At 31.7% G+C, this 25,139-nt stretch overlaps 1 protein-coding gene across 2 annotated transcripts; it reads right to left on the bottom strand.

Moving 5' to 3' along the window:
- Positions 1-1,846: 1,846 nt before the first annotated feature.
- On the bottom strand, positions 1,847-24,908 carry LOC143075021 (cilia- and flagella-associated protein 251-like). 2 transcript variants are annotated; one of them, XM_076250253.1, is made up of 24 exons: positions 24,167-24,908; positions 20,104-20,250; positions 19,569-19,672; positions 18,729-18,837; positions 17,843-18,001; positions 17,182-17,350; positions 16,070-16,160; positions 15,556-15,624; positions 13,869-13,937; positions 13,200-13,329; positions 12,073-12,128; positions 11,661-11,720; positions 11,054-11,133; positions 10,409-10,548; positions 9,990-10,004; positions 8,150-8,323; positions 7,517-7,660; positions 6,841-6,923; positions 6,145-6,378; positions 5,665-5,793; positions 5,323-5,428; positions 4,241-4,331; positions 3,017-3,151; positions 1,847-2,338 (listed from the first exon to the last, which is right to left on the bottom strand). In XM_076250253.1, the coding sequence occupies exons 1-24, from the start codon at positions 24,788-24,790 to the stop codon at positions 2,115-2,117; spliced, it is 3,342 nt and encodes a 1,113-aa protein (XP_076106368.1). In that variant the 5' UTR covers positions 24,791-24,908; the 3' UTR covers positions 1,847-2,114. The 2 variants fall into 2 exon arrangements, with proteins under 2 accessions (XP_076106368.1, XP_076106369.1); XM_076250254.1 differs by lacking the exon at positions 9,990-10,004.
- Between the last annotated feature and the right edge of the window lie 231 nt (positions 24,909-25,139).

Here is a 25,139-nt window from a genome sequence, read left to right as displayed (position 1 = left end):
GGATTTCTTGGAATAATTCATTTTTAGATTTAATCATCCCAGTACGTGTTTGAAGTTTTCTTTTTACATGTAACCAAACGTTTTCGATTATATTTAAGTCGGGGGACTGTGCAGGCCAGCTCATACCGGTTATTCCGTTCCGAGCTACAAACTCTTGGGTGGACCGTGCACGATGGACAGGGGCGTTGTCATCCTGGAATAAATAATTTCCTCCCGGAAAATGCCGAGCTATCACTGGCCACAAATGTTCATCAAGTATTTCTTGATATTTGACAGCATTAATATTGCCTTCTACAGGAGTAAGTGTACCGACGCCATTCCAGCAAATACAACCCCAAATCATGACTTGATATTTAGTTTGTGAAGTCCGCGGTTGCACAAGGTCCGGTCTCCACCCCTCGTCTCTTTTTCGCCATACGTACACACGTTCATCATGTCCAATCATGATTTTACTTTCATCAGAGAAAATAACCTTTTTCCAGTTGTTATTAACCGTCCATCTCCTTTTTTCTCTGCACCATGCAAGTCTTTTTTTCCGATTGACTTCCCGGATCACGATTTTTTTCTTATTTACACACCTGTGATACCCATGTTTATGTAAATGGTGCTGGATGGTACGTTTAGACACGGGAACACAATTTTCCTCATTAAACTTGTTTGTTATGTCACATAAAGAGCTCCTCCGACTTGTCTTTACAATGCGTTCAAGCTTGCGGTAGTCGCTTGGTTTTACAAACAATGGTCGGCCACTTCTGGGTTTATTCTCCACAGAACCCGTGTCTAAAAATTTTTGAACATTGTCAATAACTGTTGACTTGGGAATTCTAAGTATGTCAGCGATTTTTCGGCGAGAAAATCCATTCTGGAACATTTCCACAATCATGTTTTTGACATCTGTTGACAGTTCCTGACCTTTTCTACCCATCTTTGTTATTTTACTTGTTTTAACGAAACTACAATGGCAGACGACAACAAACATCACATGACGGTAGCCCATGTGATGCACAACGCTAAAAGACTAGTACAGTAATACTCAGTGACGTGATTGACGTGGGGCAAGGCCATTTAAAAGTCGGTCACCTGTACAAACGTAAACACGACGCCATTGTGACCGAATACTTTTTGCACGTCTCTGTATGTCTTCCCTTCTCTTGGGAAAGAAAACACATCTGCATTGTAGTGTTGTGTTTTCACTTTTCTCAGAACATGGCTGCCCTTGTTGTTTGTTGTCATTAACTTTACAAAAATCTTCTCTGAAGCAGCTGGGCCGAATTAAACCAAACTTGGACTCTAATCAACATTGGTATCTAGTGTAAAACTACCAATTGTTTATATACGTCAAACTGTCAGACACGTTCTCATAGAAATTATTGCCATTAATTGACAAATTTTACCATTTCTTTTCATTTTTGCCTTTTATCTTAAAAATAAGGATCAAGAGAAAATTTAAATTAAAAAGCTGATCAGCAAGACAAGTTCTACAAATAACATGCTAAAGATCATCAGTCGACTCCTTATTGGAGTTATTGCCCTTTGATGATGATTTTTTTACAATTTTTCCCTTTAAATACATCTTAAAACTTATAATAGATAGATAGAAACTTTACTAAGCAAAAATGATCAGCAAGTCAAGATCTGCAAAAAAGACAAATTTGGTGGTTGCCCTTAAATGTAAAATTTTTTACTCACTTTTGTGTTTTTGAGCAAAAACTGAAGAAGATTTTTGTTATGAAATCTAATATGGTCAACAATGTTGGAGTGTTAGTATGCACATATACCAAGGTGAGTGACAAACACTCTTTAGAGCCTCTAGTTGGTTTTCTTTTTAGCAATTCACAAAAAAAAACAATTTTCGTCATTTTATTCATATTCATATAACAAAACATATAAGAAATGTACAATATACAAATGCAGTGTCTTTGTACAATAAATAAAATAGTCAAATATCACAGACATGTTTTATATAGAAAACAATATTTTTTATCCCTTCTGTCATTCCTTCATACAACAATATTGGAAAACTACTTCCACAAGATTTTCAACATAACATGATTTAGTTCAATTTAATTCCTCATCATAGTTTTCACTTTTCAATGTAACAAATCAAATATTCTCTATGTTTCTGATCCGGCCGACATAAGTTCCCGATTATACATAGAAAATCCTAGCACTTCATTGGCAAACATTTCTCCCGTGATATGATGTGGGAGGTTCTGATCAATAATGTCTCCGGCCGTGTTTACTTCAAACTCCTGTAACTCACTACTTCCTCCCTCAGCGTTAAATCCTAGTAACGTGGTCAGATACTCTGCTAATTCATACTCTGTCATGTGTTCTCCTGAAATGTATAGCAATAAACAATTGTATTTCAAGACTTTAAGATTTGTTAATTCAGAATTTATTGCATGCCTCAATATTGTGATTGTTTAAGAATAGACACCTATGCAAGATTAATTATTGGGATTTCAGAAAAATCTGCACACATACAAAAAAAAAATTTTTTAATCGCTATCTCATTCTGTTACATTATTTGCATTGATAAAAACCTCGCAAGTATTTATGAATTTAAAGTATTCTTTGCAACATTTTATAATTTTTGCTTTCCAAATCTTTGGAAACAAGCTTAAGCAACCTGATGAAGTTATTCAAGAAATGTGTGTTGTAAACATGGAAAGCATTTTCGGCTTTCAACAGAAATGCATTAGGCCAACCAAACCTAATTTAATAATATTTCATCCCTTGATTTTCAGTTAGATGTGGGTATGATATCTGGGCCATATACCATCAGTAGATAATACAATATTGGATTTGCATCAAGCCAATAAAATGGCAAGAATCTTGTCAGAAGAAGAATCATATATACTCTGAAGCATTCACTAAGTACAGATTTTGTAAATCTAGGTCCAGCCGGCCCAGGCCTTGAAACTTTCATAGATACATGAGTATGTCTGTTCTGTGGTGGAAATTGTTCAATTCCTTTACCTAATTAACTAATTAAGAAGAGTAGAGTACTAACCTTTAGTTTGTAACATATCCAGGAGATCACCTCTCTCGATGGCATTTCCTTGTGAAGTCTGGATACCTAAAGTCTCAAATGCTGTCAGAAGTTTTCCTGGGTCTAAACCAAATGCTGGTCGATGGTTTATATACACTATCAACAAAAAATCAAATGAATGTTCACACTGTTATGCTATATATTTGTTTTTCACCCTTATAATATCAAATAGAAGAAAGAATAATAGGTATTAATTTGACTGATTAGGCCATTACACAGAGAATAACTTGACATTTTCAACTAACTCGAGCCAAGATCTAAACTCCTGCATTAGTATATGTTTCACAATATTATCCTGTGGTGTTTGATAATATTATACATAGACTATTAATGAAGACTGAAAAAGAACCATGTAGTGCTATTATTAATTTTGAGTTGATGACAAGCCTTTGATAGCAGACATTTGATTGCAAACATTTGAGAGTTTTTGTTGTATTCATTCCCTACTTCTCTAGGCAAACTCATGATATTTTTGTTCTACTGTATTGATGAATTACTATCTCATTAAACATGTCCCAACCCTTATTCTTCTTTTTAATATGCGCATGTCTGTTCTTTATACAACTTATTGTTATGCACTTTGGTATATTTTTTTTATTCGTATTTGACACGTCACATCATGGTTCATATTCATTATTTCATTTATGTGTTTCTATGTTATTATGCTTCTACATAACATGTGCTTTGATAGACAGAAGAGAGCCCAGTTAGCCACACACATGTGCTTTGTTAGACAGAAGAGAGCCCAGTTAGCCACACACATGTGCTTTGTTAGACAGAAGAGAGCCCAGTTAGCCACACACATGTGCTTTGTTAGACAGAAGAGAGCCCAGTTAGCCACACACATGTGCTTTGTTAGACAGAAGAGAGCCCAGTTAGCCACACAATTTCTGGCTCAAAGTTATAACATGTGCTTTGTTAGACAGAAGAGATCCCAGTTAGCCACACAATTTCTGGCTCAAAGTTATAACATGTGCTTTGTTAGACAGAAGAGATCCCAGTTAGCCACACAATTTCTGGCTCAAAGTTATAACATGTGCTTTGTTAGACAGAAGAGATCCCAGTTAGCCACACAATTTCTGGCTCAAAGTTATAACATGTGCTTTGTTAGACAGAAGAGAGCCCAGTTAGCCACACAATTTCTGGCCCAAAGTTTGCCTATTTATCTCATTACATACAACTTACATTTGATAAAATCTCCCAAATCGATATCTTCTATGTACTGGCCTGTTTCTACATATCTACTGAACTTTACTTCGTTTAACATGTCCTCAATCTATACACGAATAAAAACATGTTTAAGAAATATCAACTATATATCTCGTAAAAATCTGGTGATCACAATACCCATGAATCTGTCATTAAAATAAACTATTATCTGATTGTACATGTTATACACGTGCTCAATACCCAAGCTTTTTTGTTGATTCTTTACTATAAAGTGACAATTGGTAAACTACGTCTTCAAAACAGGCCAATTAAGAAGCTGCCATGATTTTTACATCATTACAGACAGAGAGAAAAAAAAGTTGACGATTAAATGATATGTTTGTGTAAAAATGATAAAATCGTGCAAAGAAGACTAAGTTTTTGATATATACATGCATTACATTGTATTGATTCAGACTTCTCTTGAACTGAATTTTAATGTGCGTATTGCTATGTCTTTATTTTTTTACATTGGCTAGAGGTATAGGGGGAGGGTTGAGATCTCATAAACATGTTTAACTCTGCCACATTTTTGCGCCTGTCCCAAGTCAGGAGCCTCTGGCCTTTGTAAGCCTTGTATTATTTTAATTTTAGTTTCTTGTGTACAATTTGGAGTTTAGTATGGCTTTTATTATCACTGAACTAGTATATATTTGTTTAGGGGCCAGCTGAAGGACGCCTCCTGGTGCAGGAATTTCTCGCTACATTGAAGACCTGTTGGTGACCTTCCGCTGTTGTTTTTTCTATGGTCGGGTTGTTGTCTCTTTGACACATTCCCCATTTCCATTCTCAATTTTATTGGTTCAAGAATTGGATAAACATTACTTTTCACCAGTCACTCGTTTCATATGACTTTAAAATAAGGTGTTTTATGTTTGCAACTACTACCATTGTATAATGGTTGATTGAGTGATTGGTGTTTAACACATCTTTCAGCAATAATAGCTATTTCTTGGTGGCCACATGCGTAGTTCAAACTAAAAGTTTAAAGGCTGGAAATACAGTTTTGGATTTCTGAGACCACTTAGCTACTGAGCCCCTATTGTATAATAAATTACCTCTTGTTCAGATGGGTAGAAACCCATTGCCCTCATAACAAATGGAACTTCTGATAGTGGAATCTTTACTGAAACTTCTCTCTTATCCATTGCATTCACACCTTGACTACAAAGTAAAGTGTTCATTCTTTAATGACATATGGAGATAAGACAATTGTGAAAAATAAGTGTATAATACATTTTTAAAACAGAGCCTAGATATTATTAAGATTAAAAAATTAAATCATTTTGGAAACTTTTCTTCTGTTACCATGATTTCATTTTCATGTTTGTGGAAATATTGATAAAGAAACAATTTTTGTCAATAGGATTTTCTGTATTCAGTTTCAGAGTGAAATTTACCTTCTGATTTGTGCATAATAGAAATAATCTTCCAATTCTCTGAAGAGTTCTCCATCTCTACCACCTTCCAGTAAACCATAGAATGGTATTAAATCTTCTCCACCAAGTCTCGATTGTGCTTCCAAAACACTGTAAAATATTAACATAGAATTTATTTAATTTCACTTTAACATGTTTAATTTCCCCCTCAAGTTCACAATGTGCTTCTAATACACTGTAAAGTACAAACAACAACACGGTTTCTTTAAAGATCAGAATGTGTTTAATAACTTGATGGTAGTTTTTTTTTAAATCTTAGCTTTTATACACAAGAAAATTCAGAGTTGAAGGGCAAATCATGAAACGATGCATTTTTCAACTGTTTTTTTTTATAATTCCAACAGATGTAACTTTAAAATCAGTTCATGGACCCCTCTTTTGTAAAATCACCCACAAGATTATTACCCATGTGTGTGTGTGACGTATGCGTAAGTAACATACCTGACGTTGATTTCCCACATGTGTACCGTAGCATCGGCTCCCCCTGCTGTGAATAAGTACTTTCCATCGTAGCTACACACCATATTCTCTACTCCCCCAGGGTGTGTGATTAAGGCCATGGCATTGTGTGGGTTACCATCCAGTGGCAGCATACTTAAACCTACTTTATCTGTTGTGACATAGGCCAGGTAACGTTTATCTTTAACTGGGTCAGCTGTTGGTACTACTTCCATTCTATAAAAGAACATAGAAATTAAAATATACACAAAAATCTTATTAAATGGACATACTTGTATTTTGACATAAATCTCATTTCGAAAACTAAAGTGATAATGTTTAATTATGAATCTTTGCATAAATTGCTTTAAATTCAGAAATTATAGGTATTTTTGAAGATGGAAAGATTAATCATTGTCTTCTCAATAAAAAAAAAAACTGCTTAACATTACTAAATATACAGTAATCATGTCTTATATAGTTTAGACTTTTAGTTTCTTGTTTGAATAGTTTTACACTGGTCGTTTTAAGGGCAGCCTGTATAGCTTGTTGTTCACTGTGAGTCAAGACTCTGTGTTGAAGGCCATACTTTGACCTATAATTAATGGTTTACTTTTACAAATTGTGACTTGGATAAAGAGTTGTGTTATTGGCACATACGGTATATGTGACATACCACATCTTCTTATATCTACTTACCTTTTAACTGGAGTACCATATGTTGGTCCAAGTAAAGTCTTTCTGCACATTTTTGTTGTGGCATTATATAACTTGAATTTATACTGTAAAAAAGTAAAAAGATAAAATAAAACATGTCATGACTTCTTAAACTTGACAGATTGAGAAAAGTATACTGTTAAAGTTATATATCTACTTAACTTTTCATTCTTTGAATTTTCTGGGTTTAATTTTGTTCAGATATGTTTCATGTAAAATAATTATGTGTTCCTAGCTAGTGACCAAAAATGTGAGAAGGAGGATAACATGCTTCTTTTTAGATTGCGTTATACAAACATGTAGTGAGGTAAGGCAGTGATCAATAAGTCTAAATTAATTGTCTTTGGATATTGGATATTACAGTATTGTATTGCAGTGGACAATAAAATTGAGAATTGAAATGGGGAATGTGACAAGAACCCAACCAAAGAGCAGAAAACAACTGAAAACCACCAATGTATCATTAATATAGCGACAAATTCTTCACCAGAGAGTTTACAAGTATTTGAGGAAAATGCTATCTTTGTGATATTGTAGGATACCAGAAATCAAGTTATATACAGCAATAATTAGTTTTAACTCGCTCATTGACTGTGAAAATGATAGCTTCGTTTTATATGGTTGAATAAGCACACAGTGAGATAAATAGAAGTTTTACCTGATCATTAGCTGTGAGGACAAAATGCTCTTTAGTGATTGGTGGATACCAGGTCATACATTGAGGTACAGCACTCTGTTCGATCCTGTCAGAACTGGTTATTTTAAGGTCATCTTTACTACTGTTTTCAAGGTCATATTCAACCTGAAAGAAATAGCATTTATAAGCATGATAAGTATAAAGGTTATCTATGATAACAGGATTCTTTGTAACATCTTGGGAGTTAAGCAAATTTTGATGAACCTCTTAAACTAATAGGCCAAATAAGCATCCTGTAAAAAATCAGTAATTGTTGTTTTCCTGGCCAATTAAGTCCATAAAAATCTATATTCCATGAACTATAAAAATATCCACAGTATTCAAATCCTAAACTTTCAGTTCCAAACCATACCATCCCGCAAATATTATTATTTTCATGGTCATGCACAGCCTATGTATAAAGAAGCTGGGTTTTCTAATTATTTGCAGTTTAAAAAATTCCAATCCCTTATATCTCTTTATATATATGTCAAATTCAAGTTATTTGATTCTAAATGTGAATGTACATATTTTAAAATCAAATATTACAGATAAATTGTGTTATGCAATAAATATGTATAAACATGTAAAATATCTATTCGTATCAAAACTTACTAAAACTCTATCCATCCCCAAAGACATCAATCTTGGTTGATTATTATCTAAATGTATACCAAACATCAGATCTTTGATCTCTTTATAGTGAGCTCTATATCTTCCCAGGTATACATAGGGATCCACCTCTACACCTCTCTGTCTTTTATATACTGACACTGTGTATTCTCCATCCTAAAATAAATTACACGTAATGTAGGGGGTTGTGTACTCTCCATGCTGAAATGTCACCTCAAGACACATTTAATTAATTACACACATATTTTAATAAATATAAAACTCTCAAACCTTAAACATTTGTGAAAATTAATACAATTAACACATTATAAAATATTATACAATTTCAGTTTTTGTTGATGTAAAAATAACAATTAAACCAATTTTTCCTTAGATGAAATTAACTCATTAAAGATTTACTTTCATATTTCAAGGTTTAATTTCATATTTCAAGGTTATCTTTCAGATTTTAAGGTTCTTTCAGACATCAAGGTTTAATTTTAAATTTCAAGGTTTAATTTTAAATTTCAGGGTTTACTTTAAGAATTCAAGGTTTATACTTCCATAATTTAGGGTTTACTTCCATATATAATTCAAGGTTTACTTTCAGATCTCAAGGTTAAGGTTTAGATTACAAGGTTAATTATCTTTCAGATTTATGGGTTAACTTCTGATTTCAAGGTTTTCTTCCAGATTTCAAGTTTGTCTTTTTTCAAATTTCAAGGTTAACTTTCAGAACATTCAGTATCAAAGGATTCAAATTGATATACATATTATCCATTGATCAAGATAATACCAAAAGGTTGAGTTACCAAAATTGGTTTGAATTGACTTGTTGAGGCTTTTTCATGTAGGGTCTAATTTTTTGGGTCACTTAATTAAACTTGCATGTTGAGTTATTGTACAATTGATTTTTTTTCCACAGTTTTTTTTACTTCTTTAAAATTAAGTATAAAATCAAAGTTCCACTGCTAGTTTAAGTGACTTTTTTAATCTTAGACATGTTAGAGTTTTCCTGAATTTACGCTTAATATCCAAACATTGGCCTAACTATATATTTTATATTTTTTCTTTGATATTCAAGCAATGAACTTGAGCTGCAACAATACTTAAACAATTTTCATTAGAACTTTAAATAATTTCTCCATATCAGAATAAACACCAATTATAATCAAGATTCTTCATAATATTCCACTGAATACCAGTATACAAATATATCTAGACTATAAAGCTCTTTTCTACTGCATTAAGATAAATAAAAGATAAGTTTTTTTACTACATGTAGTACAACATGCAATTATTCTTTTGTAAACTAGTAAGTCAGTCAGTGAGTGTACATGCCTTATGATATGGGAGATAACTCATGCAGGAACAATGCTTTATAGATAAGAAATTAAGTGAATACTTTGAGTGGTAAACATGTCAAGCTGGCAAAAGTAGCCACAACAATTCAGTGTGTTGAGAGTTTATATTAATTAATTTCCAATATTGCATTTATGCTATAAATGCTTCATGAATAATAGAAAAAATAAATGATCACTGAATAGCAAATTAAAACACTTATCAATATTTGGAAAAGAATAAAAGGGTAATTATACATATATATACCAATAAACTAAATATTTGGTGTAGGGAAATATATATATAACTTAATATGCCACTGTAACAAGAACTTAAACTTATTAACATATATAGTAAAGGGTGCATACTGAAATAGTAACTAATCAATATGTATGATGTAGTATATATGAAAAAAAAAATAGAAAAAGAAGCTAAATGGAATAAAATATTTGGTTGTTTCTATAATAAATTGGTGTGTTTTTACAACAAGCATGTGACTTACTTTAGTAGCTTGGCTCTGAAAGTTGTAGGAAACAGTATAAAATGACAACAATCATGACAAGTAATAACAGACAAACGAAATGGATGTGATCACAATTGTTTGTGATGATCACTTCACATTAAAATATATTAACAAATATTTTGAAAAAAAATAAGGGCTACTCCATTAAAATGTATTTAGGAGGATAGGAAGGGACTTTCATATATCCATACAACCAAGAACCACTTTATAGATAATTTTGTAGAATGGTAATAGACACATACTAAAAACGGACCCATGACCCACTCTCAATAAAACTTCCCTTCCTACTCTCCAAGATACATTTTAATGGAATAGCCCTAATTGTGAAGACTTTAATTTCTGATCAATCAAACTTTTGACCTTTAAAATGGAAAAAGAATTCTGGGTAAAATACATACAGCTGTAGCTAAGTACTGAGAATCATGGGAGAAAGCTAAATGTGTGATGGCATATCTGGCGTAACGGAAAGGTTCGGATAACTCATCTTCTAAAGTGATAGAATCTACTACTCTCAGCTGACCATTCACAAAACCAATAGCTGCAAAAATAATTTATACACATATCAAAATCTACACTCTCTGCTGACCATTCACAAAACCAATAGCTGTAAAACAAAAACTATTTAACATCAAAATCAACATCTCTGCAAACGGTAACTGTTCTCAAAAACAAAAGTAGTCTAAAATATTAAAAGTATCAAAATCTTCTACTCTCAGCTGATCATTCTCAAAATCAATAGCTGTCAAAAATATTGAATGTATCTGAACATTAATCTCTAAATCAATCTTAATGACAGAACTTTTGGTTCATGTGGTTGCTTTTTTTTCCCTTTGATTTTTTTATTCACATTTTTATGAATGTACAATACAAACATGTATATATGTATATGGCAGAACATGCTCTGATCACTATACAAAGGATTAAAACCTGATTACATTTTTCCTCGAGTTACAAAAAACAGGTTCCCCGTTTCCATCCTCAATTTTACCGGATAAGCACCTGAATTATCGTATCCTTTAAATCCACTGATATATACAACTTACCTATATATTGTCCTTTAGGATCAAATGAACAACATCTAATTAAACATCCTCTCTCAAACTGTCGGGTTACTACCACCTGTCTAATAATAGATACATAGGTTTCTGGTAAAATTTTGTTTCATAGTTAATGAGAACCATTCAAACAGGAGAAGTGAACAGGAGAAGTTTGTTGCAGTATAGTTTTAAATGCACTTATTTAATGCACCCTAACAGGTAAACTTAATCTTTGTCATATATAACCCTAATTATACTTTATCACTGTGTCTGCCATATTGTTGCTATTTTTTATTTGAAGGCATTTTGTACCATAGTTTTAATGTCCAAATGACTAAATCCTGTTTGATTAAGGTGAGGTAGTATAATGTCTAACACATGGGTGTTCTATACAGCCTGTGCATGTCAGCCAGAGTACTTGGACTCAAAAATTTGTTAAATTTTGTCAATGTAAATACAATTTATAATCTTGCAAGATTCTAATATCATTAAAGACATACTTTTATAACTATTCAACAGTAACGTCATCTCATCTTGTGGAAGCATTATGTTAATGAGATATCAGTAGTATGCTGTATGATAAAATAAATGATTACATTATGAACAAACTTACTTCTTTTCATAGTCCCATATCTTTATCAATCCAGCATAGCTACCAATTATTAAATATGGTCTGAAAAAACAAAGAAAAAGTAAATAAGTTGATCCCTCAAAAATTAATCAGAAAATTTCTGTATCACATTATATTACATTCCTCTGTATTTTACATTATTCAACTGAGAGACATTCACTGTATATTACAAGTGTGATATTAAAGTAAACTTAATCATAAAAACAATAATGCCAAGATCTAATGAAACATACAAATCTCTCACATACTTACTTTGTAGGATGAGCAGATAAAGCATGAATGGCAGCATCATGTTCTCTGTGAATTAAATACTGATACTAAAGGGAGATAACTCTGACAAACTTACTTTGTAGGATGTGCAGATACTAAAGGGAGATAACTCTCACATACTTACTTTGTAGGATGTGCGGATAAAGCATGAATAGCAGCATCATGTTCTCTGTGGATTAACTACAATGTTAAACATTCTCATTAATTTGCATTTTGTCATTTTGAATAAAAAAAACCTAATTAGTCAAATTGACATATTCAAGGTAGGAATAGATTTTATTTTCACTTTTGAAATGTTTGTGTTGTCCTACCATTTGAAATCAAATATTGCCTGTACAAAGAATTACTCTAACAAAAATTAACCTCTAAAAAGCAGTCCTTCTCAATTTTCTAGTTACAACATTGTTTTTGATGAGTTGACCTCTGATATGGGTTTATCCATTTTTGAAGGATGTACAGTGAATTATAGTTGTTATTTTCTGTGTCATTTAATCTCTTGTGGAGAGTTGTCTTATTGGCAATCATACCACATCTTCTAAATTTCATACCTTAGTATTCTTACTCTTTTTCTCAAATTTTTATATCAATTGGTACATGAAAGTTCAATGCAAATCATTTGTTAAATAGTTACTAGTTAACTAGCCTTTTTCATGCCTCCATTATGTTTGATCAGTACAATAATATTTTAATAATTGATTGATTGATTGTTGGTTGTTTAACGTCCAGTGGCAAATATTTCATGCATATTCAGGACGAGAACAGGTTCACAATAAATGCAATAGGTAGGTCTTGTCACAATAGAGGCCATCTGGGATGATGGTCGGGGAAATTTGAACTGCCACTGGAAAATGAGGGTATATTGGATAGGGACAGAAATTTTGCCTTGCAACAGGCTACCTACGGACCTCTGAAAGAGTTGTTGCAAGGGTTCTTAACATGCAAAGAGCGTGGCACTCTCTTTACATGAGGCATCAGATTTAACGTTCCCATTCTGACCGGACGTGACTGCAAACTTGATACATCCCGCACAGCCAAACGGACGCCCCACTTCCATAAGCGTTTTACTGCCGGTCAGGAGAAGACCAAGTGACCATATTTCTATACCCCAGTCACCCTTGGGGGATTTTAATAATTGAATCCTATTGATATGAAAACTCTAAGACAAGGGTAATAGCTTAAAACAACTGTAAAATATATCAGACAAAGTTTCCCTTTTAAAACACTAAACACAAACAAATGGACAATACTCACATCAACTTTAGTTCCATCTGCAGTGACATTACCAAAGACAGCAATACTACTTCCTACAACAAAATCTCTGATGACAAACTTCCTAGCTTCTATTGTAGCATCTGGTGGGTAGTTTGTTCCATCTTTGGCTCTGAAAATTAAATAGTATACTATAAAGTGGGTTAGTTAGTTACGTCTTTGGCTCTGAAAATTAACAAGTATAATGTACATTGTTAAAGTGACTGATATAGATGTCCACTCTTTTGTTTGATTGTTTTGTCTTTGATTTATACTCTACAGTTCCTCTTATTATTGTACACAATAAAAAGATTGATTTTGCCATAAATGCTGCCAGAATTTTTTTTATTCTAGCATCATGTGACTTTTAACATCTATATATATTGGGAATACTGTGGCTTCATTTATTTTCATGGATTGATGAAAACTTGTATAATCGTGGATATTAAAATTTGTTTTTGCAAATTCTGCATACATTCTTTTAGAAAATCGGTATTTCATTGAACAGTTAAATTCCTGGGTCTCCTGTACCTACAAAAGCCATGACAATTGGTATCCAAATAATATTAATGAATCCACAGTATTTAACAAAGTGGCTATGATATGCTAGATTTATAAATAAACTAGAAATAACTGCTAGTATGTTAATATATACAAATGAATGGTACTTACACTGCTTGGAAATCTGGATAATGAGCAAATGAGATGGCAGTGGCTGGTCCGAGGTGGAAATCCTGATACCTACAATGTAACAGAAGATGACATTTTATCGTGGACACTAGAAACTGGGGATACTTCAAGTCTTACCTATCCTTCAAACATGTATTAATACTATCTTCTCATTTGTATTGATTAGATTTTATTCAATCTACTTCTTTTGTGTATAAGAGAAATGGAAATTATAAGTGAAAGTTTTAATATGAATTTGTGTTTGTTTGTTAACCCTTAGACTGCTACGCGCGACTATTGTCGTTCCGATAAAGCAGTCCGCTACTGCTACGCGCGACTATAGTCGTTTTCCGTAACTCGTTTGTTTACACAGTTACCATGGAATGGGCGGAGTCAATATTCATGAGATTGCGGCAGTTTCGACTTGTATGGATTCTGATTGGTTAAAAATCTGCGTTCTTTCGAGTGTCTCTTGACTTTAAATCAGGTATAAGCGATAAAACCAAAAGTGAAAATTTTTTATGAAAAAAGTGACAAAATGGCGGATATTATTTGGAGAAATGGCCAACACGTTTAGAAGTATTTCAATGATAACAATTTAACAGCCGCGGCCGATAAAAAGGATTTGGACGAGAACAGAAGATATAATAGATGGAAATAGAAATATTCTATCAAAACTGTGAACAGAAGACTTTTAAAGCGAGAACCACCGGGATTCCCAGACCTTGTCCAAAATGGATGACATGAAACAGGATTTGCGATGTTTATCATTTCGCCTTTCAAATGTGAATCAATATTGACTGACATCGATAGATCCGAACTTTAAGTTTGTCAAGATTATTTATTGATGAAAGCTATAACAATGAACTTGTCGTATAAATATATTTGTACATGGAAGTAAAAGTCGGCGCAGTGAAAGTCGGAGGAAAATACCGGAAAATATTTGCATCAAAAAGGCTGTTGGTTCTAGCAGAAACTTTTTTTTTTTTGATAATCACAATGGAACTAGTTCATAAAAAGAGATTTTTATATATTGGTTCGATTCTGAAGTCATGGATACTTTTACATTGATGGATTCGTTAATAAAACATGAAAAAAATAAGTTTACCTTTGTTTACCTCAATTTGCACCTGTACAGGTAAAAAATGACCAGAGACTCAAACAAAAATAAAATAAATAAAAAATACAGAATCTAACAATACTTTTTTATATAACTTTTATTGATGAATATTCAATATTTACAAAGATACAGCAATTGTAAGTGGACATGTTTATTTCATCAGTGATCAAAATTTTATTCAGCAATACACAAAAGTACAATAGAAATGAATGCAGCAGTCTAAGGGTTAAGTATTAATCAAGTTATAATCTGTGCAATCAATAAGACTTTCTATATCATCTAATTTGGTCATATTGTATTATTAGTGTCCCAGAGACACTATGTTGTACATGTAAATTACTTGTCATCTACAAATGGAAATATTTTGATATTCAGTATTTTGCTGAGTAACATGCTTTCACTAATTAAGCGAGAATTTTAAAATCAAAGTTAATCACAAAACTGCTAAGATGATGCTGTTCTAAATTTAGTATTATGGTTTGTGTTAGTCTACCATTGGATTAGTCTTTTAATGATCAAAAACATTCTATGGTTTATCAAACAGACTTGTAATGGAAAAAATCTACTTACCAATGAACCAACTTGAGACTTTGATCAAAGAATTTGACATGTCCAGCCATATCACCAAGCACTATAAATCTGTAAAATATAATCACATAATAATTGTCATAAAATATCAGGACCAACAGTAGTATTTTTTAAATATTTTTTTAACACAGAGATATGTCTTGCCTGTTTGCAAACCAGACAAAAACCTAATTGTATCAGTTCTATACCTAGGGTAACATTTATGTAACTATTCAAATGTAAGAAACTTGGACCAATCACATAGTATAACACATGCTCACATGAAGCTCTGCATTGGATTTCCTGAAGAAGAATGACAAAAAGTTTATACGTGACCATTATGTGTACACATATATACATGGTAATAAATTAGATAACTATTTGATGAGCGCTGTGAAAATACATCACAATATAAAGTATGCTTGCATAAGCTTGTATTCAAATTTCAAAGAGATCTCATTTTCAATTCCTGAAAAAGATGTGACTGAGATAGACTGACATTATCTTTAATGCTCACTTATCAGTGGTTGTCAGTACGTTGATTCCCCTGTCCTGTAACTTAATTATCTTTAATGCTTTTTTGTCTGCAGATGGTTCTGAGCTCACCACTGTAAAATAAAAATACATTGTTAACAGTTAAAGCTTTGTAAAGGACACAGCTGAAGGCTGTAATACATTGTTAACAGTTAAAGCTTTGTAAAGGACACAGCTGAAGGCTGTAATACATTGTTAACAGTTAAAGCTTTGTAAAGGACACAACTGAAGGCTGTAATACATTGTTAACAGTTAAAGCTTTGTAAAAGACACAGCTGAAGGCTGTAATACATTGTTAACAGTTAAAGCTTTGTAAAGGACACAGCTGAAGGCTGTAATACATTGTTAACAGTTAAAGCTTTGTAAAGGACACAGCTGAAGGCTGTAATGTTTTTGCAATAGAATCATCTTTGTCATACATGTATTTGTTTTTACTAAATTAAGTGCCAGTCTGCCTAAGAATCAGGCAGTGGTGAAAACATGACCAAAAAACCCCACCCGATTTGACATTGATTTCAGTTCATAATATGTAGTTGTGCACAAAAATAACATTCATTTTCGTTTTCTGTTCTGTTAATAGAAGATACAATTTGGTTGAAATGCACTAGAAATTATCGAATAAGGGGAGATAACTCTGTAATTTGCTATCATTCTAACCAATTTTATAATAGAGTTATTTGATATTACCAGACACACACAAACGAAAGACTAATAATTTTTAACTCAGGATGATGGTTAGTATTAAATAACATGATTAGCTCAGTGGGTTTCTTCTGATCATGTTTTGATTTTTACCTAAATTGCCTGCTTCTTACAAAGACTAGCACTTAATGATACAAATTTAAAAATGTGTTTTTGAAAGTAATCAATGCTTCCAAACTAAATATAGCTACTTGTAATGCTAATTATAAAGTATTGCAAAACAGGAACAACTTATTTTAAATATAGTTTGTCAAAAACAGTGTATAATATACCTACATAGCTTACACAATATATATATATCGAATTTCCTATGCAAATAACTTTAAGTTCACATTTGTCATTTTAATACTCATCTCCATCATATTTTTTCCCCATATTTTAATTTGAACGTACACTTAGTGAGGGGTTTATTGTTGTCCCAGACTACCAGGTTCCCTATATGTGTAGCTGTCAACACTCGAGAGCTGTTTCTCTGGAAAATAGACTGACTGTATCGTCCAACTTGTTTGTTGAAGTCCTGGTCAGTCAGAGGTGGAGCATAGTATTCCATATGGCCATCATTCTATAAAAATAAAATTCACTTTTTGTATTTACAATCAATGAACAAAAATAGATGCACTCAGCAGAGTATATATGGTAATGAAACAACACCACTGTTTTTTTATAAATTAAGAACTGAATTTTTTATTGACTATCAAGTTTCTGTCAGTTAATGTAGGTCAAAACTCTAGAATTATATTTGATTAGATTTTTGGAGTGCTTATTTTACCAAGTAAAATGAAGTACTGAAATATGAACTTACTAATAGGTTTTTAATTCATGAATATCATGACATTGGCGTTTCAATCAACAACAAAATCACAGATTTCAAAAAATATTGAACAACTGTTGATATTCTTTTCTGTTCTTTCTGTTTTATTCCTGGTTTGTTTGGTTAAAAAGATAGGGGTCATCAACAGATACATGTCATGTGACCTGTTAGCATACATAGTATTCTAGAAAAGCTTCAATTCTATTTTTAAATATGATGTAAATCTTTGGTTACAATACTTACCCAATGATAGAATATGACTTGTGATTCACTATTGGTCACCAGATAGTGTATATCATCAGGATTAAATAGTATAAAGTTCTGTAATCCAAACTTAGGGTTTAACTCAGCTGTACACATAGGAGATTCACCATCCACTGTCCAGTTCCATATTGACAAAACCTGAATCAAGAAGGCTCAATTAATGTAGGCATATCTACAATCTTAAAATGTTCAATAACTCTTCTTTGATTTGTCAAATCATATTATTTATATGATAATAAAAGGACAGTTCTAGGTAAAAAACAAAGCTATATCTATGATGAAGTGATTCAGTGCTTGTTGTTTGTTAATGTGTTACATATTTGTTATTCATTCATTTTTTATATATAAATAAGGCCATTAGTTTTCTCGTTTGAATTGTTTTTACATTGTCATTTCGGGGCCTTTTATAGCTGACTATGCGATATGGCTTTGCTCATTGTTGAAGACTGTACCGTGACCTAAAATGTATAGTTTTAATTTCTGTGTCATTTTGGTCTCTTGTGGACAGTTGTCTCATTGTCAATCTTACCACATCTTCTTTTTATATGAGCTGTTATGGCAACATGTGCTAATTTCGGGAGAAGGAAAAAATAAAAAAAACATGTATTTATATTGCTGTAAAAGTTAAATGTAAGAGAGTTGTCACAAATTGATTATTTTTCACATTTAGTTTTAACAAATTTGAAAAAAAAAAAAAAAAATTTCTATGTGTATTTCCCCACACTGTCTTAGTATTTTTAAAAATGCTTTCAAAGATACTTTGGACAGTTTACCTGAGGGAACTGGTACATTCTGCCAATGTTACATATTAAAATACAGACGGACAAAAAGTTTATCAATTAGTAAAAAAATTAACCAATTTTACCTGAGTAGGACCTGAACTCAATGTTGCTAGGTAACGAGCATCAGGGGTCATTGCCATAGCTACAACTCCACCGTCTTGATCATTGTCAAATATTGTTTGTACTGGAATTCTACAATAAAATCATAATGGTGTCAAGAATTCAAGTTTATCAGCTTTATCAAAACAACAATTCTTAGTCACTGAGTTCATGGATCATCAATGATAGCATAGAGTATGTCATCCTCCTATTCATTAGGGGGCTTAACATCTCTTAACGTATGTTATCATGTCAAAACATGTAATACTGCATTCTATCTCATTCAGTTTGAATTAGCAAGGTTTGTTTTTAAAATACCCCCTACAGAAACAAATGGGTTTTTTCTAAGACAAAGGGAAATAACTCTATAGGTACTATTTTCTGCATTGATATAAATGTAATAGTTTGATAGACTGATGATTGCATAAAATCAAAATAGTTTGAAATATTTTTTTTAAAGATAAAGCAAGATATTAGCAATTAGAATTTTTTATTATACATCAATACTGTAAATTCAGAAATTAACGTGAGGTTTTTATTATTTTGAAAAATGCGACAGAGTTGTAAACGCAATAATTTGAAATCGCATTTTGAAATATTTTATATGAATTAAACAGGATTTTTCTCAAAATCGCATTTAAGGCTAAAATGACAAAATCGTAATAATAAATGCATGAATAATTTCTGAATTTACAGTATTAGAAAATGACTACATTTGTAAATCAAGTCTTAAGATATATAACAACAAATGTTGCTCTTAAAAATTAATACAAATATATATACATGTATGATTTAAAGTATAGCCAAAATTGCCTTTTATTTACCCGGTATAAGTGTCCCAGATAATGACCATACTGTCCACTCCTTTGTCTCCTGTGGCTAACCATCTTTTATCTTCACTTACACATGTACAGGTCAGAGGGTTAGACTAAAAAAAAGAAGATCATATCATATCTAGTATACTGTTACATGTGCACATGCACTAGTACACTGTTCACCTATATAACTTTAGTATTCTTCTATTCCTGTTTGGTTTCAACACTAACATAGTTAAGATACATGTTATTTATCTATATGATATAATACAGGTTGATAATATCGCATGTAGCTAATGTATGGCAACCAAAGTCATTTGTAATTGTTTTGCTCAATTATAAGGAGTCTACAATTTTCAACCAAACAACGCCTACAGTACTTATAATATTAATTTACAAATGTCAGCAGTTCATTTTTGTGTTGCTTTGAGAATTTGAAAAATAAAAATCATGAACAGGCAGAATGATGTTCAGGTATATATGTTTTGCTGTTCAAAATAGAAAATTTAGTATCAGTAATGTGATTCCTTTAGAAATAACTTACATGTCCTTGTAATATATGCTGTCTGTTATTCTCAAAATCAAACAGTACACCAACATGTGCACAGGCATACATTATGAGTTTACGATTATCATCTGTCAAGTTCAACACTTGGATATTTCTGTTTAAGCCAAACGACCACACAATATTCTGAAAAGAAGAATTAGAAATATCAATACAAATGTACAACCATATGATCTTCAAACTTATCTTACCTAGGTATGATTATCATTGGTTAAAACTAAACATATGGGAATCAAGTCTATTAAATATTAGTTAAATTAGTGTTTTATTTATTTTTTTAAATATACTCTGTTCCTTCAAAAAAAAAGGCAAAAATGGGACATTTTTCAAATTTACATATATGTACATTGTAAACATTAAATGCATAATTCTAATGCAACAACATTTGTAACGTTCATTTTTATTGGATAACGTTACTTTCAGACTTGGGGTCAATTACATTGGAATGTAATTAATTAAATTACACATTACATTGCAAAAATGGTCAATTACACTAATTACACATTACACAGTTTTTGAAATGTAATTAATTAAATTACAATTACTTTACGTAATTAATTAAATTACAATTACTTTACTAAAGTAATTAATTAAATTACACATTACATTTCATCATGATTTTTTTTAACAATATTTTACATGTTTATATAATGCATGTCTAAAATATTCATGTAAGCATAGTTGAAGCGTTGCATTTGAAAATCATTTAATATAGTTATTTTAAGGTTTTGTCAATTAGTCTGAATCTTCTTGTCTGAAAACAGCAATTGTAAATAGTCTTTCCACTGTTGCTAATGTTGTGCAAGATATTGCTTGATCAGTACATGGAAGTTTTATGATTAGAAGATCATTATATTGATAGGAGAGGGAATTTGTTCCCATTAACTTGTCAATACATCAAGGGGTATTTTGACATCTCAGAAATGAACTCATTTGAATTAAACATAACATGAATAAAGAAATTATAAATGAATTTAAAATATTTTTTTATTGTACTTTAAAAATATTAATAAACAGCTGCGCCATGAGCGCATGATACGCCCGACGTCTTATGTGGAAGTCTTATGCAATAATCATAAATAGTTTATGAGAAAGTTTTAAGCAATAACCATATATTGTTTTAGAGACACGGCGGGACATGTGAAACCCCCCACCCTGTTTTTTTTTACAAAAACTAAATATTACCAAAATAAAATTTTGAATAATCACCAAAAAGTATACAGATCTTTAGATTAATAGAACAAAGAAGTGTGTAAAGTTTTAAGCAATAATCATAAATCGTTTTTGAGATACAGCACAATATGTAAAAAAAAAACCTCCCCCTTTTTTACAAAATACTAATAACTCAAAAATGAAATTTTGAATCATCACCAAAAAGTATACAGATATTGAGATTAATATAACAAAGACATGTGTAAAGTTTTAAGCAATAGTCGTAAATAGTTTTTGAGATATGGAGCGACATGTAAAAAAAACCTCCCCCTTTTTTACAAAATACTAAATAACTCAAAAATGAAATTTTGAATCATCACCAAAAAGTATACAGATATTGAGATTAATATAACTAAGAAGTGTTTAAAGTTTTGAGTCATAATCAAGAATCATTTTTGAGATACAGTGCGACATGTGAAAAAAACACACCCCTGTTTTAGTTATAAAGTGCCGTAACTCAAAAAGTTTAAATCCTATTTTCACCAAAAAGTATACAGATCATTTGACCATTATAGGAAACAACTATATTAAGTTTCATGAAATTTTGATAAGTCGTTCTCAAGTTACGGTGCGACATGTTTACGCCGGACAGACGGACGGACACTGGACAGTTGTATACCATAATACGTCCCGTCAAAATTTTGACGGGCGTATAAAAAGTGTGCTTGTCACAATATTGAAAATAATTTTTAGTACAAACAATGTATATAATGTCTAAATATTAGCAATATTTTGCTAATTAGATAAAATATCAGTAATAGTGGCATTGCCCCTGGACATTTTAATCTGATTAATTGCTGTAAAAACTGTTTGTTTTTACAGCTGTTCATTTTTAATTCTATAATCCTTTTGTGTAAATTCTTGAGCACCAATCGTACTTATTTTTATCAACATCCTTTTTAAAAACTTTCTTAACATAGCAAATGCTTTGTTTTTTAGTGTTTTAAAGTTTACTAATAAAGATAAATAATGGCCTGTAAATATATCCCTTCACCTCCTCCTCTTTTAATATAAGAACTATATTTTACTACCGTGTGACACGGGTGCTCCGTTGCGGAGGAATTTACGAAGAAAAGAAAGAAAAGTATACTAATTTGACAAAATGATTGTATGCAGTGATTTTAAATTCTAAATGAACTGTTTCAGAAAGATGTTTCACAGTGACACATTTTATTGTTTTTGTTTAACAAGGTGTTTATTACTTATCAATCTATTTAGTTAAAGATCTTTCTTAAAAACTGAACAACCCATAAATATATGATTATCACATTTTTTAAATTATAAGACTATTCAAAAAAAAATCTGTAGGTCAAATAAATGATATACAAACTTCAGAACAAATACAGACTTCATATATTAAAAAAGAATTGATATTAGTATTTGAAAAATATATATAATTTTAAAATTTATATTATTAAACACAAATCCTTAACTGTAACACCATAAAAAGTACATGTAATTGAAATGTAATTCAAAAGTAATTGAGCATTACATGCTTTTTTCAATGTAATTAATTAAATTACCATTACATGTAATTAAAAAAATGCTCAATTACACATTACATTCAATTACATGGAAAATTGTAATGCATTACACTTAATTACCATTACATTTTTAATTACCCCATCCCTGGTTACTTTCTTACATGCCATCAATTGACAATTGATGCTATGGGACGTACGCGCAAGCGCAGACGGCATATGACAGATTTTAAATACATGTTTTTACGTTGTTTTCTGTCAGTTTCATTAGAATGGAGATAACAATATTGTATTTTAAGCTCCGACGGCATCAATTTGGGATTTGATGGTCGCAAATACCTGTTTACTGTCTCCGCTAACGCGTCGCCAGTAAACTTAATTTGCGACCATCAAATCCCCAATTTATGCCGTCGGAGCTTAAAATACAATACAGTTATCTCCTAATCATAATCTTTTCATGCTTGTCAACAATAACATAAAGATGCTGATGTTCACACTGTAAAAAAAATATTGTTTGGTTAAATGTTAAGTTTGAATTGTGATTTCCCAGTGTTAAGATAGTCTGAAAATTCAATGTGTTATAAAGTACAAAATGTATGAATATGATAGTGATTTTATATTTGATATATGACAACAATGTATAAGTAGCCAATAATAATTCATGTTAAATTTGTTTAATATTTACTATTATTTAGAACATCAGAACTATGTTTAGGATACCTTAAATTTTGTACATTTATACAAATGTAAGCATGGTTTAGTGTGATTTATATTGTTCTGAATACATCTTATTTATAACAAATGTACTATAAGTGTCACTTAATTTTGTCAGACCAAAGAATTTGGGACACTTTAAATGACTTAAACTTCTGACATAACACAACCATTAGTTTCTTTTAATGGTCATTTTACAGGGGTGTCTGTGATGTCAATTGATGATTATTTTTTAAATTATATGGATCTAAAGTAAACTAATTCTCAGATCCGGACATCCTGGCATTTACATTTGTCAGGAGGTGATAAAATCCGGAATCCTCTAGATTTTTCATCTATTTGAAGGGGATAACTGATTATTTATATTGCCAATTATTTTTTAACCAAAGGTTATAGTATGTTAAAAATCAAAATGGAGATAGTATATAATGTCTTTAACAGTATTAAAAGAGTAAAATTACTATATTCAACTGGTTATGATATATATCAATTAAATTAATTTGCAACAAGTCTATGGAAAATCTAGAGGAATCTTATCCGCATCACCTATCAACATTGTTTACATAACAAAAATGCTAATCATTGATTGGTCAGTTACATGTTGTGATGTCACTGCAGATCTGAGAATATCATACCAAAGCAGTTGTGGCAATTTTTTCTTCTAGTTCTGACTGTGGCCTGTCTGGCGAAGGAATTTTTGGTGCTTCTGGTATAACAACTGTGTCAATAGTCTTTGTATCTGCAATACTGGCAGTTTTACCAGTTTCTGTTGGGGGAGGTGGTGAAGGTACTTTTTTACTTGCAGATGAAGGTCTTGTGCTTTGAGTTTGATTTCCGAGTGTTTGTGATTCAGTTGGTGCAGCAGTGTCAGTTGTTTCTTCTTGTGGTTGAGATTCTGTAGTTGTTTCCTGTGGTTCTTGTTTCTCTGTTGTTTCTTGTGGTTGTGATTCTTCTGGTGTTGTTTCTTGTTGTTTATTTTCATCTGTGTCTTGCTCCTGTTCAGTTGTCTGTTCTGGTTGAGCATCATTTTCTTGCTTTTCATTAGTTTTCTCGTCTTTTAATTCAGATGATTCCTGAGCATCTTCTGTCTGTTCCTCTGACGTACCTACTTGCTCTAGTGACTTATCTTTCTGTTCTTCCTCATCTTGAGGTTTGTCACCACCGTTTGCATCAGTTTGTGCATCTGGTGTTTGTACAGGTTCCTTTTGGTCACCTACAGTTTCTTCCTGGGTCGGAATTTCTTTGTCAGCATCAGCCATATTAAAGCTATGCTATTTAGTTTAAGAAAACGGTAAAAAAAGGTAGTAAAGACCAATAAAGATTAACCAATTTTAACTGTTTCGACCTTAGCAACATCAATGTTTACTTGAGTGCGCATGCGCAAAAAGAATCGAAAAATAAAACATATCATGCGGTTTCCGGATAAGAGTTAAATCCGGAAAATGTCTCGATTTTTTGTAGGTTTTCTCCGACTATTTTGTAGTGTATTGTTTTCCTCTTTTTTGATAAATAAGATATTATATGAGCAAGCAAATATAAATACTGTATTCAAAATGGGTAGCATAATCAATCGATGGGGTAAATATGTAAAGTAAAAGTATATCCGGG

Source organism: Mytilus galloprovincialis, chromosome 5, assembly GCF_965363235.1.
Source record: "Mytilus galloprovincialis chromosome 5, xbMytGall1.hap1.1, whole genome shotgun sequence".
Classification (NCBI taxonomy): domain Eukaryota; kingdom Metazoa; phylum Mollusca; class Bivalvia; order Mytilida; family Mytilidae; genus Mytilus; species Mytilus galloprovincialis.
Note: the sequence above shows the minus strand (reverse complement) of the source record. Positions and strands in the feature narration are given on the sequence as shown.

What these genes read in the sequence shown, in the direction of transcription:
- LOC143075021 (XM_076250253.1), bottom strand. Translation starts at nt 24,790, where the DNA reads ATGGCTGATGCTGACAAAGAAATTCCGACCCAGGAAGAAACTGTAGGT. An exon ending in CAGATGGAACTAAAGTTGAT is followed by an intron (nt 12,129 to 13,199) that starts GTGAGTATTGTC and finishes TTAACATTGTAG; the next exon opens with TTAATCCACAGAGAACATGA. An exon ending in ATATGGGACTATGAAAAGAA is followed by an intron (nt 11,134 to 11,660) that starts GTAAGTTTGTTC and finishes ATCTATTATTAG; the next exon opens with ACAGGTGGTAGTAACCCGAC.